The sequence below is a fragment of the Blennius ocellaris genome (genome assembly GCF_963422515.1).
Source record: "Blennius ocellaris genome assembly, chromosome: 7".
Taxonomy (NCBI): domain Eukaryota; kingdom Metazoa; phylum Chordata; class Actinopteri; order Blenniiformes; family Blenniidae; genus Blennius; species Blennius ocellaris.
This window is the reverse complement of record NC_137656.1, coordinates 28,048,426-28,062,421: the sequence shown is the minus strand read 5'-3', so window position 1 is coordinate 28,062,421 and position 13,996 is coordinate 28,048,426. Positions and strand designations below refer to the sequence as shown.

General features: G+C 46.0%; 1 protein-coding gene across 1 annotated transcript in view; it reads right to left on the bottom strand.

Annotated features, from left to right (window-relative positions):
* Nucleotides 1-13,996, bottom strand: part of znf608 (zinc finger protein 608) — a gene marked incomplete at both ends in the record, with an annotated part of 140,983 nt that overhangs the window by 115,842 nt on the left and 11,145 nt on the right. Inside the window, 3 exons of the mRNA XM_080499229.1 lie at nt 7,977-8,557; nt 8,619-8,730; nt 8,772-8,860. Coding sequence (XP_080355355.1) covers nt 7,977-8,557; nt 8,619-8,730; nt 8,772-8,860 — 782 coding nt within the window. The remainder of the gene's footprint in view (nt 1-7,976; nt 8,558-8,618; nt 8,731-8,771; nt 8,861-13,996) is intronic.

Sequence of the window (13,996 nt, the reverse complement as noted above, 5' to 3'; positions counted from 1 at the left end):
TGAGAGACATTAAAGTGCTGCGATGATCCGCCTGCGGTGAGGACAGCACACGTGTGACAACAGCTCACCGGATCCAATGATAATGCATGAAAGAAAAAGAGCACTTGAAATCTGAAGATTTTTCAAGATTGTTTTTAATATGAACACATGAGCTGGAGGAAGAGTCTGGGGTGAGGGAAGTCTGGGCAACTCTGCTCAGACTGCTGGCTCCGCGACCCGGCCTGGATAAGTGGCAGAAAATGGATGGATGGTTGGATGGATGGATGAATGGATGGATGGATGGATGGATGGATGGATGGATGGATGGATGGATGGATGGATGGATGGATGGATGGATGGATGAATGGATGGATGAATGGATGGATGGATGGATGGATGGATGAATGGATGGATGGATGGATGGATGAATGGATGGATGGATGGATGGATGGATGGATGGATGGATGGATGGATGGATGGATGGATGGATGGATGGATGGATGGACACATGAGCGAGTTAGTAATTGAAGCTAATTTGCATCTCATCAACACTCTTTAGTCACCTCTCAGGTGTGGTCAAGCTGTGAAGCTGCAAAGCTGCTCTTGTCTTGGGGTGACTGATACAATATTTTTTTCTCCAATCTCTTTAAAAATATTTGTGAAATCAAGAGAAATACTGATTAATTTCAAGTTATGAAACAGTAGTTAACTTCTCTGTGGGAGAAGATGACGGTGGTACTGAAAAGACAACACAGATGAGTAGAGATGCAGTGACATCAATACCAGTATCAGGTCCAATACTACTCGTACTCAGAAAAGCTCTTGGGGAGTACTATGTGACGTCATGCATCAGCAACATCAGCATCAGGTATGCAAGAGAGCACGAGTGATGTCCATGGATTAGAGATTCTTCATGACAGAAGTAAGAGAGACTGTAAACTAAAATATCAAGAGGAGGAGAAAGGCAGTTGGTCATCAGCAACTTAATCATCAGACACATTTGGACCAGCAGAGTTCGAACGATGTCACTCATTACTTTAATAGCTGAATGGATCCAGTAGCGCCGTGCTACATGCTAATGAGTTTCCAGCTCACACATCAGCAATGCTACTTGCTAACCATAATTATAGTGTGACTGATACACTCGGTTTACATAGATGTGACGTACTGTACTACACGTACTGTAGACACAGTGACGCACTCGAGGCTTCAAGGTTCTTGCAGGTGAACGTAGCATCTACACAGAGGCTGTGCGGAGGTGGTTTGCATATGGAGTATGAATTAGGCTTTATGGCATTTAATAAGCACTCCTAAATGTACTTGGTATCAGCAGGTAGCTAAAGATCAGTACTCGTACTCTTTAAAAAAAAAAAAAAGCGGCATCAGTGCCTCCCTATAAATGAGCAACTGAGCTTCCCTCTGAGAGGATGTACTAAAGAAAAGAAGGGATACAACACCTCATCCTTTCTGTATCAGTACTTAACGTGCAACGTCACACGGCGAATACAGCTTTCCCAGAATCGAGCAAACGCTGTCAATGTTGCCATGGAAACCAAGCCCCAGCGCAAACCTGTTCAAACCCGCCAGGTAAACGGGAAGACTGGCGAGCGGCAAATAGGACACAATGTTTCCGTCTGGGAAGAAAAAAAAAAAAAGGCGGGGAGGAAAATAGGAAGGCACTGCAGCTCTGCTGCTGGGAAGTTGATCCGAGTTCTGAAGAGCCGAGTGTTTTTTGTGCCTCATCCTTATTCAGCCTCTGGGGATCCAGACTGACAGCCTGTCATTCACAGGCAGACTCAGCTGCATCCTATTGTCATGCAGATGACAGTCTGGGCCTCCACTGCAGCAGCGCAACTGCTTTTACTCCTCTAAATGAGGGGATGAAGCACTTTCTAGGGTCGCTTGATCATTTCTAGTCATTATGTGAGGAAATGTTGCATCTTTTGCGTGTGTGTTTTTAGCCACAACACTGGTATCAGATAGTGAATCCACCACTTGGATTCTGACTGAAACATCTCAACAGCCACTGGTTAAAGCAACATTCATGAAACACTTGTTTTGCCATTTGATCAGTCATAGTGATTACACTAGTAGTGGTGATTACACTATGACTGATTGACTACAATATGGTAGCTCCTTCCTCCTCCTCCAGTTCCACCATGAAACTAGCATGTATTTTCTTTTTCTTTTTTTTTACTACTTTTGAAGGAATACAAATGTGACAACTACAGTAAATGTCCTTGGACAACACTCTGAAACTGAACTGGTTCCCAAAGGTTTTGCTAAAACACCATTAATCTGACTGTGTGTGAAGGAATGAATGTGGCTGTTTACGTAAAGCATGTAGAGACTGTTGTAGTGGTTAAAATCTGATGTATAAGTCTGATGTTTAACATCTATGGGGATGGGGATAAATCGCAATGTTGTCTGAAGGACCACGGAGTACAATCAGGTCAGTATTGAGGTTGTAACTAAGACCCCGTTTACCTGACAACGTTTCCAGTGAAACCACAGTTTTTGCATTTACATTTCAGAAAAGTTTTCCAACTTTCAACTACAAAACAACCAAGTTCCAGGAGAATAAAAACTGGGAGTCATGGCACGCTCGAGGAAAACACCGTTGTTATTGTCAATTTACTGAACATGTGCAGAACAACTGTTTACTACGATCGTGTTAAGCGGGCCCCGGAGCTGCCACAATACACCAGGAGCGACGAGACTGAAGAACGAAAGACTTAAACACAAACGAAGAAGACATTGAGAAAATTGAACAGTGTTCAATATCAGCTGAAGCTGCTGTCTTAAATAACATGTAGTACACTTTAGTCTGTGGTGATTCCTGTCTAGTCTTTACACTACTGCAGCCTCTCTGTCGTATGCTCATGTCTACAGTCAAGCAAAGAAACTCAGCATCGTTTGCAAAGTAGCCCCTTCATTTCTGCTCCTAGTACCTGTAAAACTGTTATTAACAATTCAGATAAGCACAACTTGAACAAAGTAACGAGTGGATGTCCTGGTGTTTGCTGAAAATGAAGTATTTCATTGATAAAAAATAAAAGCAGGCTATCAAAGTCATAATGATGTATCAATTCATTATTTATTGAGGGAGAAAAATCCCACACATTTGAACACAAACAACAAACGTCAAACTGAACATCACACTGTTCAATCAAGAGAGTGAGGATGAAAAGCTTCGATGCAAAGACACCAGTCGGACAGTGGATAAACAGGTCATTATTTGTGCAAACAAGTTTCATTTTTCCCAAACTACTCAAACTATACATTAGTACCTATTGCCATTTTTTCAAAAGATGTTAACTCATTGGTTTTGCCTCAATACACAGTTCAAAGTAGTAGAAACAAGGTCACATGGACAGAACTGCTGTCAGCCAAAGCAACGTGCAGATTTACAGGTTCTGTCAAGATCCTATAAGTGTCTTATTCTGGTTTTCTTTGACGTGCAAATCTAATTTTGACAGCCTGAGAACTGTGAATCAGAGTGACAGTATAATAACAGTGAGCCAGTAACAGATGTCATTGAACTCTAAAATCTGTTGACAGCAGCTCCAACAAATCTGATACAAAAAGAAAAACTCCATCCACCTATAGTCCCGTTGACACGACAATGCTTCAAGTGAAAGCGCATTGTTTTTTAGATTTTTGTTTTAGAAAGGTTTAACGTTGACACGTTAGCATGCTTGGCCATGAGTTAGCTCTGTTGGTTGTTTTCGGAATGTAACCACACACGTGTGGAGAGCAACATGCTGTGAACATTAACAAAGGGAGAACACGGACATTTGCATGGGCAGATGAAATTGGATTTTTCTTTTTATGACTGTCAAAATAAAAATACCAAGTCCCAGGAGAATATGGATTCGGAGTCATGACACTGTTGTTATTGGCCATCTGCTCATGCATGTGCAGAAGAACTATTTAGTCCGGCGGTGGTACACAGTAAAAAGACGCATGGTGCCACTGTGACTTAGGGCCTGTTAACATGACAACGATTTCAAGTGAAAACACACAACATTTTGGTCTCTGTTTAGAGAAGTGCTCAGAACAAGATGGAACTTTTCAAAAATGCTCAGTGTCCTTAGTGTAGACGGAGGAACCGCTGTTACTGGTCCTGCACACCAGGGCCGACAGGACCATAGTTGTTCTGCACATGCTCAGTAGAAGGAAAATAACAACAACGTTTCCTCTGTTGTGTCATGACTCCCAGTCCTTTTCCTCCTGGAACTTGGTAGTTTTATTTTGACGGTCACCGTAATAACAATCCAACTTGGCCGTCTGTCCACTTGAATGTCCGCGTTCTCCCGTTGTTGATGTTCATAGCATTTTGTTCTCTGCTGCATCTGTAGTTTCATTACCAAATCAACAAACAGCAGCCACTCATGGCCCAGCATGCTAACTACATCCTTTTCAGTATTTCTGCCATTTTTATGTAAACAGGCATCCTTTTCAAAACACCACCATATAAACATAAAACTTTTCTGAGATGAAAAGTCAAAAACAACGTGTTCACACAGTCTCTTTCTGTTGTGAAACAGCAGAGAGCCATCACCTCTGACCCTGGTTCTGCAGAAAATCTCCTCCCCTAAGCCTGGTTCTGCAAGTTTCTTCCTGTTTTTACTTTCCACCAGAAAAACCCAGACAATCTGGAATTCTTTGTTTTTCTCTGTAAAAGTGCCTTGAGATGACTGCTGTATTTGGCTCCATAGAATTGCATCGAATTGAATTGAATCATTAAAGTCATGATTACCCCCAATTATGTCTTTCTTTTATTCAGACTGTGATGGTTTGCTGTTGGCTGCATAATTAACTCTGATGAACTTCTGCAATCTGAAACCAGGAACAGGCTCAGTTGGATATCATATTGACACGTTGCATCATTACAAAGGCTGTTGTTTGTGTATGGAGTATAAATTAAGCTGTATGGCATTTACTAGGTACTTGGTATTGGCAAGTACCCAAAGGTTGATACTCTTGATACTGATCCTTTAATAAAGGATCATCAGTGCATTCTCACTGCAAAGCTTTAGCCAATCAGGCCCATGGTGTTCTGTAGCCCTGAAAAGACCTGGAGACCAGAGCTTTACCGACATGCAGTCAACAAACATTAAGTGTTGTAAGTTGATAAAGTACAAAATAGGCCAAAGGTACTATCTGACACCTTAACTTCACTTGTCGCTGACGACCAACAAGAGAAGACATTAATTACGTGAATGAGCAGCCTTCAGGGAGGTGAAGCTGGAACTAACAGAGGCAGTCCCAGTGAACCCATCAACTTAGACTGACGCTCTGAACAATAGAAACTTCAACTTCACCTGCTCACAAAGGGCCCACCTGGAATTTTCATCAAGACCAAAAGCGAACCAAAGTTCTTGTGTCACAGTGAACTACAAGCCAAAGTTCGCTGCACTTCTTTCTGCCACATGGAGGACCATCGGGTCTGTCATCTGGGACTGGGAGTAATGATGACTGGAACAGTGGAGCATCCTGGGAGAGCTCACAGTGACTTATGCTGTATCTCCAACCAAACCTGGGTTCCTCAGCTGCACACTTCAGCTGACACAACAATTAAGGGAAATAAAGTGGAGATTAGCCTGAGGCTGTGGATAAACAGCAAAGCTGCCTGTGCTTGAATTAAGATGTTTTATCAGAAGACTGATGGTCCTGGTGGACAGCAGTCACAGTACAAGTTCCAGGGACTTGAGCTGTCGCTCTGAGCTGCTGAGACCTCAGATTTAACTGCGTCCTGAGGTGTCATGATCATTTACAGAAATGAACAGAGTGGGACAGGCCTCGGTTCCAGACTGAAGCGCAGGCAGCCCTGAGTGGTGTGGCTCCAGAGCTGAACCATAAAGGCTACAAGGTTATCCGACCTGTTCCTTAGTAAAGCGGCAAAGCAGAGGACATATGTTGCATTTCGACACTTTTCCTCACTTATTTTTCTGATGGTTGATGTTTGTTTGCGTTTTCCGTAGAAACGTTTTCACGGCTTTATTTGACTCTAAAGCACTTTTTTTTCACTCAAGTTTGACGAGTGGAGGATGTTTTATTATTTCCATGAAGATACTAGTCTTCATTGATGTCGGTCAATATTGTCAAAATGTCACGATCGGGCTGAAAGCATCAATGATTCAGTCATGGTAAAATGCTTGATGTAATTGCAGAACTCACTGAAGCGTTTCAGTTTTAGTCACGTGTACTGAATGAACAGATGAAAAACGCTTGTGTTTCATGTTACAAACCTTTAACTTCCTGCCAAAACTAAAGCAATGAAAATATAACTTTGATCAGTCCTGAACTCTTTAGAACATGCCTGAACTCTGTATGGCAGGAACACACTCTTCAGGACACAAGAGCCATCAATGACCTTTTCATAACACACCTGGAACCTTCACAACTTTAAACTTTACAATGCGTGTGCGTGAGTTTTCATTATAAAAACAACAGGCAGCAAACAACCAACAGCACCAACTGTTATCTTCAGTATTTCTGCCATTGCTGTGGAAAAGGACATCGCTTTCAAAACATTGCCATGTAAACATGAACCTTTCCTGAAAGGGCAACAAAAGAATGATTTCACTTGAAATACTGTTGTGTAAACGAGGACTGAGTTCTTTAAAATTCGTACACTGACTCTTCAAATAAGACCCAGATTCTTAAAACTAGATTTGATTCATTAAATTCTGTCTTAAAATGGCTAAAATCAGAGTATTTGTTCTTGATTGGTGTCTTTGAAGTACACCAATCAACCCCACACTCTTTAAATTAAACCCAAACTCTTCACCCTTCAGTTGGAATAATCCTAATTTTTTAATCCTCTATCCTGTTCAGGGTTGCCAAACACTCTCCAAACAAATTACTGTTCTGTACTTTTAGTCTACAAAAGCAATACAGTAATATCTGAAGGACATGTGAGACAGTTCATCGTGATCATGGCCATTAGGAGTAAGTAAAAAGTGAATTCCACCAGATTGAAGATTTCTTGCTTGAGAAATGATGTGGAATCATATGTTCAAAAATCAATAATACCAATAATCACACAAAAGACACCACCTTTGGATGTTAGATATTTGCATAATATCCACCCCCATCCTCTGCATTATAGGCTTTCCTGTCTCCATGGACATTGTAGTGGACGACAGGGGGCAGAAACAAAAGGTTGTTACTCATAAGGAAGTTGAATAAGTTGTTCTGTAATGACATCGCAAATAAGCAACTCGGTGGAGTCCAAATGGAGGGTGATAGGGAATGACTTGGAGAGTCCGGGTGACTGTGTGCCTGAACAGGAATCCCGCAGATCAACACATAAACAAAGCAGTCAGACGGTCTCCTGCTTAGCAGCACCTGTCAGCACCATTTCCCCTTTCCTCCTCTAATTCTACCTGGAGAAAGAGAAAAAAAACAAATCTAAAAACTCGTTCTGGACGTCCTCCATCTGCCTCTTTCATCCTGTGTCCTCTGCTGTCACACACCATACACCTCTCTTCATCCACCTCTCCATCTTCTCCAAAAAGCAGCCCTCCCTCCCCACAAGAAGCAAAAGTGTGAGCTCAGATCTCCCTGTGACGCCCTCAGATGACTGGACCTGGAGTGTCTCTTCCATCCAGCCCGTCATCTCCCTGTGTGAGGATTAACACCATTCCCCGCCACAGTGAGCAAACAAAGACAGTGCACATGCAGAAAAACACACTGGACATTGTTGTTGTTTCTTTCATTATTGCCTTGAATGAATCAAGGAGGACCGGATTGAATCTTTGTGAAAGGAGGGGGAGGAGGATGGATGAGACGGAGGAAATACTGCTCTCAGCCCTGCACATACAGCACGTTAAGGCGATCAAATGATGGAGGCAGCCTCCCTGCTGGTGCTGATGCTGGGAGGCTGTTTGTGGCCTACACACCTGCACCTGACGGCGCTGGTTCTTTCCCTCCACATGCCCACAGACGAGGCGGATGGTGACGGTGTCCAGAGTGAAGAAGCCTCTTACCTTGTCTCCCCGGTGCTTCTTGGCGGCCGGCGTGTCGTCATGCTGCCGCCTGACAACAATAGCGCCTCCGCCGCTGCTCTTAACTCCACAATCCAGCGCGCTTCTGTTGCTGCAGGCGGGCCCGGCTACGTTCGTCCCGCTGCCGCTGCCGCTGCCGCTGCTGATGTTGTTGTTGTTGTTGTTGTTGTTGTTGTTGTTGTTGCTGCTGCTGACGTTGTTGTCTCCAGCGGTCTGGGAGTCCGGCGCTGCACAGCGGCAGAGTCCGGGGCCGTCTCGGCACAGATGATGCTCGGCCAGGGAAGAGGAAGAGGAGGAGGAAGAGGAAGAGGAGGAGGAGGAGGAGGGAGGAGGAGGAAGGGGAGGAGGAGGAGGGTGAGGAGGACAAGCATCGCCGGGCTTCTCCTTCTTCGCCCGGCCCGCCGGTGCGTCTCTCTCCCGGTCCCGGTCTCTCTTCCAGCCCCGGATCACGTTCTTTCCTTTCCGCTCCTCCTTGGCTTTAACGGCGGTCACCTCCGGGACGCCGCCGCCGTCCGCGTCCCGGCCGAGGGCGGATATCATCTCCGAACCTCCTCCGCTGAGTCCTGGAGCTCCCCGACGCTGCGCCGCTGCGCCGCTGCGCACCGACACCGGGACACGCCTCACCGCCGCCGCCTGCCGCGTTCTGAGCTCCGACCCTCCCGGTCTGGAGCGAGGGCAAGGCCGGGTGTCTGGCTGTGTGCTGGGCCGAGGAGGAGGAGGAGGAGGAGGGTGGCGGCTCCCCGGAGTCAATCAGTCAGCGGCCCCCAGCCTCCACACCTCCTCCTTCCCGTCTCCTTTGTTGATCTCCACAACAATCACGTTCAGAGCGCCGGGGTGCCTCAGGGCCTGGATCAGGCCCACTGCCGCTGTCAGACACAAAAACAGGATCCAACCGGTAGAATCCTCCGGTGTGGAGCCCGGAGTGGAGCCCCGGAGTGGCCGTGGAGGGGAACCTCGAGTCGATCATTTATCATTTCTCCGTGGCCAGACTGTAATTCCTTCCTTCACATTATTCATTTATTCATTATTAAACTCTCCTATGAGGGTTTTTTCACCAATGTGGCCTCCATTCCATCTTATTGGCTGTTATGGACGCTTTGAGATGAAAGGATGCGACCATATGAGATGTTGGTGTTTTCTAACCAAACCATGTGAAATACACCTACATCCATGGACTTATGTCTCCCCTTTACCACCTACACCCATGGACTTATGTCTCCCCTTTACCACCTACATCCATGGACTTATGTCTCCCCTTTACCACCTACACCCATGGACTTTTGTCTCCCCTTTACCACCTACACCCATGGACTTATGTCTCCCCTTTACCACCTACATCCATGGACTTATGTCTCCCCTTTACCACCTACACCCATGGACTTATGTCTCCATCCTTTACCACCTACACCCATGGACTTATGTCTCCCCTTTACCACCTACACCCATGGACTTATGTCTCCCCTTTACCACCTACATCCATGGACTTATGTCTCCCCTTTACCACCTACACCCATGGACTTATGTCTCCCTCCTTTACCACCTACACCCATGGACTTATGTCTCCCCTTTACCACCTACACCCATGGACTTATGTCTCCCCTTTACCACCTACATCCATGGACTTATGTCTCCCCTTTACCACCTACACCCATGGACTTATGTCTCCCTCCTTTACCCCCTACATCCATGGACTTATGTCTCCCCTTTACCACCTACACCCATGGACTTATGTCTCCCCCCTTTACCACCAACACCCATGGACTTATGTCTCCCCTTTACCACCTACATCTATGGACTTATGTCTCCCCTTTACCACCTACACCCATGAACTTTTGTCTCCCCTTTACCACCTACACCCATGGACTTATGTCTCCCCTTTACCACCTACATCCATGGACTTATGTCTCCCCTTTACCACCTACATCCATGGACTTATGTCTCCCCCCTTTACCACCTACACCCATGGACTTACGTCTCCCCTTTACCACCTACACCCATGGACTTTTGGCTCCCCCCTTTACCACCTACACCCATGGACTTACGTCTCCCCTTTACCACCTACACCCATGGACTTTTGGCTCCCCCCTTTACCACCTACACCCATGGACTTATGTCTCCCCTTTACCACCTACATCCATGGACTTATGTCTCCCCTTTACCACCTACACCCATGAACTTTTGTCTCCCCTTTACCACCTACACCCATGGACTTATGTCTCCCCCCTTTACCACCTACACCCATGGACTTATGTCTCCCCCCTTTACCACCTACATCCATGGACTTATGTCTCCCCTTTACCCCCTACATCCATGGACTTATGTATCCCCTTTACCACCTACATCCATGGACTTATGTCTCCCCTTTACCACCTACACCCATGGACTTATGTCTCCCCTTTACCCCCTACATCCATGGACTTATGTCTCCCCTTTACCACCTACACCCATGGACTTTTGTCTCCCCCCTATACCACCTACACCCATGGACTTATGTCTCCCCTTTACCACCTACATCCATGGACTTGTGTCTCCCCTTTACCACCTACACCCATGGACTTATGTCTCCCCTTTACCACCTACACCCATGGACTTACGTCTCCCCCCTTTACCACCTACACCCATGGACTTATGTCTCCCCTTTACCACCTACATCCATGGACTTATGTCTCCCCTTTACCACCTACACCCATGGACTTATGTCTCCCCTTTACCCCCTACATCCATGGACTTATGTCTCCCCTTTACCACCTACACCCATGGACTTTTGTCTCCCCCCTATACCACCTACACCCATGGACTTATGTCTCCCCTTTACCACCTACATCCATGGACTTGTGTCTCCCCTTTACCACCTACACCCATGGACTTATGTCTCCCCTTTACCACCTACACCCATGGACTTACGTCTCCCCCCTTTACCACCTACACCCATGGACTTATGTCTCCCCTTTACCACCTACACCATTGACTTATGTCTCCCCCCTATACCACCTACACCCATGGACGTATTTCTCCCCTTTACCACCTACACCCATGGACTTACGTCTCCCCCCTTTACCACCTACACCCATGGACTTACGTCTCCCCTTTACCACCTACATCCATGGACTTATGTCTCCCCTTTACCACCTACATCCATGGACTTATGTCTCCCCTTTACCACCTACACCCATGGACTTATGTCTCCCCTTTACCACCTACACCCATGGACTTATGTCTCCCCTTTACCACCTACACCATGGACTTATGTCTCCCCCCTATACCACCTACACCCATGGACTTATGTCTCCCCTTTACCACCTACATCCAGGGACTTATGTCTCCCCTTTACCACCTACACCCATGGACTTACGTCTCCCCCCTTTACCACCTACACCCATGGACTTATGTCTCCCCCCTTTACCACCTACATCCATGGACTTGTGTCTCCCTTTTACCACCTACATCCATAGACTTATGTCTCCCCCCTCTACCACCTACACCCATGGACTTATGTCTCCCCCCTTTACCCCCTACATCCATGGACTTATGTCTCCCCCCTTTGCCACCTACATCCATGGACTTATGTCTCCCCTTTACCACCTACACCCATGGACTTATGTCTCCCATTTACCACCTACATCCATGGACTTATGTCTCCCCTTTACCACCTACACCCATGGACTTATGCCTCCCCTTTACCACCTACACCCATGGACTTATGTCTCCCCTTTACCACCTACACCCATGAACTTACGTCTCCCCTTTACCACCTACACCCATGGACTTATGTCTCCCCTTTACCACCTACACCCATGGACTTTTGTCTCAACCCTTTACCACCTACACCCATCGACTTATGTCTCCCCTTTACCACCTACACCCATGGACTTTTGTCTCAACCCTTTACCACCTACACCCATCGACTTATGTCTCCTATTTACCACCTACACCCATCGACTTAAGTCTCCTATTTACCACCTACATCCATGGACTGAGGGCTTCTTTTTAAACTTGTCTGCATTATATTGTTCATTTATGCTCCCTTTACTTTATTTCTGGACGTGTCTGAATCAAAAGCTTCAACATCAGGAGGAATGGAGGTGTAGAATGATAGAATGAGGAATGGAGGTGTAGAATGATAGAACAAGGAATGGAGGTGTAGAAAGATAGAAGGAGGAATGGAGGTGTAGAAGGGTAGAAGGAGGAATGGAGGTGTAGAAAGATAGAAGGAGGAATGGAGGCATAGAAGGGTAGAAGGAGGAATGGAGGTGTAGAATGATAGAATGAGGAATGGAGGTGTAGAAGGGTAGAGGGAGGAATGGAGGTGTAGAAGGATAGAAGGATAGAACAAGGAATGGAGGTGTAGAAGGGTAGAAGGAGGAATGGAGGTGTAGAATGATAGAACAAGGAATGGAGGTGTAGAAGGGTAGAATGAGGAATGGAGGTGTAGAAGGAGGAATGGAGGTGTAGAATGATAGAACGAGGAATGGAGGTGTAGAATGATAGAACGAGGAATGGAGGCATAGAAGGATAGAAGGAGGAATGGAGGTGTAGAAGGGTAGAAGGAGGAATGGAGGTGTAGAAGGGTAGAAGGAGGAATGGAGGTGTAGAATGATAGAACAAGGAATAGAGGTGTAGAAGGATAGAAGGAGGAATGGAGGTGTAGAAGGAGGAATGGAGGTGTAGAAGGATAGAAGGAGGAATGGAGGTGTAGAAGGATAGAACGAGGAATGGAGGCATAGAAGGATAGAAGGAGGAATGGAGGTGTAGAAGGGTAGAAGGAGGAATGGAGGTGTAGAATGATAGGAGGAATGGAGGTGTAGAATGATAGAACGAGGAATGGAGGTGTAGAAGGATAGAAGGAGGAATGGAGGTGTAGAAGGAGGAATGGAGGTGTAGAATGATAGAACAAGGAATAGAGGTGTAGAAGGGTAGAAGGAGGAATGTAGGTGTAGAAGGGTAGAAGGAGGAATGTAGGTGTAGAAGGAGAGAATGAGGAATGGAGGTGTAGAAGGGTAGAAGAAGGAATGGAGGTGTAGAATGATAGAACAAGGAATAGAGGTGTAGAAGGATAGAAGGAGGAATGGAGGTGTAGAGTGATAGAACGAGGAATGGAGGTGTATAATGATAGAAGGAGGAATGGAGGTGTAGAAGGGTAGAAGGAGGAATGGAGGTGTAGAATGATAGAATGAGGAATGGAGGTGTAGAAGGAGAGAAGGAGGAATGGAGGTGTAGAAGGGTAGAAGGAGGAATGGAGGTGTAGAATGATAGAACAAGGAATAGAGGTGTAGAAGGATAGAAGGAGGAATGGAGGTGTAGAGTGATAGAACGAGGAATGGAGGTGTATAATGATAAAAGGAGGAATGGAGGTGTAGAAGGGTAGAAGGAGGAATGGAGGTGTAGAATGATAGAATGAGGAATGGAGGTGTAGAAGGATAGAAGGAGGAATGGAGGTGTAGAAGGAGGAATGGAGGTGTAGAAGGAGAGAAGGAGGAATGGAGGTGTAGAAGGGTAGAAGGAGGAATGGAGGTGTAGAAGGGTTGAAGGAGGAATGGAGGTGTAGAATGATAGAAGGAGTAATGGAGGATTAGAAGGGTAGAAGGAGGAATGGAGGTGTAGAAGGGTAGAAGGAGGAATGGAGGTGTAGAATGATAGAAGGAGGAATGGAGGTGTAGAAGGGTAGAACGAGGAATGGAGGTGTAGAAGGATAGAAGGAGGAATGGAGGTGTAGAAGGAGGAATGGAGGTGTAGAAGGAGAGAAGGAGGAATGGAGGTGTAGAAGGGTAGAACGAGGAATGGAGGTGTAGAAGGATAGAAGGAGGAATGGAGGTGTAGAAGGAGGAATGGAGGTGTAGAAGGAGAGAAGGAGGAATGGAGGTGTAGAAGGGTAGAAGGAGGAATGGAGGTGTAGAAGGGTAGAAGGAGGAATGGAGGTGTAGAAGGATAGAAGGAGGAATGGAGGTGTAGGAGGATAGAAGGAGGAATGGAGGTGTAGAAGGATAGAAGGAGAAATGGAGGTG